General features: G+C 40.2%; 1 protein-coding gene across 1 annotated transcript in view; it reads right to left on the reverse strand.

Annotated features, from left to right (window-relative positions):
* The window catches only part of LOC101864347 (myosin light chain kinase 3), a gene marked incomplete in the record, with an annotated part of 40,699 nt that overhangs the window by 2,006 nt on the left and 37,363 nt on the right, over positions 1–1,330 (reverse strand). Inside the window, 1 exon segment of the mRNA XM_013089665.2 lies at positions 393–438. Within this exon segment, the coding sequence (XP_012945119.1) occupies positions 393–438 (46 nt within the window).

Genomic DNA, 1,330 nt, shown 5'->3' on the forward strand with positions numbered 1-1,330 from the left:
TATCTATCTATCTATCTATCTATCTATCTATCTATCTATCTATCTATCTATCTATCTATCTATCTATCTATCTATCTATCGCCACCGACCCCCCCTCCCCCCCAGCTTTCAGATTTGGTTGGACCATAATGTACGGACACACAGACAACTCAATGGTTCTGGTAATGATAGACACACATGAAGAATACATTCTGTTTTCGTCCATTTGTTTCTTCATTCTAATTTGTTGTTGTTGTTGTTGTTGGTGGTGATGTTGTTGTTGTTGTTGTTGTTGTTGTTGTCGTTGTTGTTGTTGTTGTTGATGATGATGATGATGATGATGATGATGATGATGATGATGATGATGATGATGCTGATGATGGTGATGATCATGATGATGATGAGAAACTTACCCTAAGCCACTGGTGGTCCAGACAAGAGGAAGCTGACATTCTTTTCCTGAAAGGTCAAGGTCACAAGGTAGAAGTCATTTGAACCTGATGGTTGCGCACATGATAAATTAGTCGAAAAAAAGATTTTTTCATAATAGATGCAAGAACGATTCTTTTTAAAAAGATACAAAGTTCTATCGACATTTTTGGTCCTTCTGAGTTACCAAGACCTTAAGTTCAGAAACCAAACGTTTTTTCTGCCCTATCAAAATCGCAAGATTTTTCGGAGTCGTTATCAAGATATTCAAAGAGTTGCATTCGAAAAAGCTTGATATGTTGGGAAATTCAAAATCTTTGACGTAAAATTTCTTCAAAACTAGGAATTGAGCAGATCATCATCCAGTGCCTCAATCTGCAACAGACATCGGCAGCGATCATGGTTCTCCATTCCTTCCTTTGCTCAGATGCTATTAAACAAGCTACGTTTCGCTGATATTCCCCGTTACCCATTTGTTTAGGTTCCCTAAGTAGGTTGCTTTGGGCCTACCCCTGCCTCGTTTGCCTTCAATTTTACAAGTGAAAGATAGATGTTCAAGACCCTTATGTCTATTCAGGTGTCCCAAAAAACGGCATTTGTCGTTTCCTGATTGTTTTTAACAGTGAACGTCCTACTTAGGCTACACCGAGCACTACCTCATTCCATTTCTTTTTATTCTTTTATTGAGAAGATAGAACTTTGTAATTCTGAGGTAGCCATCTGCCCACTGTGTCCGGTGAAATGGTGAAATGGTATATATTTAACGCCCCTATCAACACTATAAGGTTATTTAAAGGGCGGGACCTCCTAGTTTAACGTCCGTCTCCGATAGGACCGAGCCAAGTGGGAAGTTCGTGTAAAGTGCCTTTCCCAAGGACACAACGTCGGACCGAGCTGAGGCTCGAACCCCCGAACTCGCAAT

The sequence above is a fragment of the Aplysia californica genome, unplaced genomic scaffold, assembly GCF_000002075.1.
Source record: "Aplysia californica isolate F4 #8 unplaced genomic scaffold, AplCal3.0 scaffold01012, whole genome shotgun sequence".
Taxonomy (NCBI): Eukaryota; Metazoa; Mollusca; class Gastropoda; order Aplysiida; family Aplysiidae; genus Aplysia; species Aplysia californica.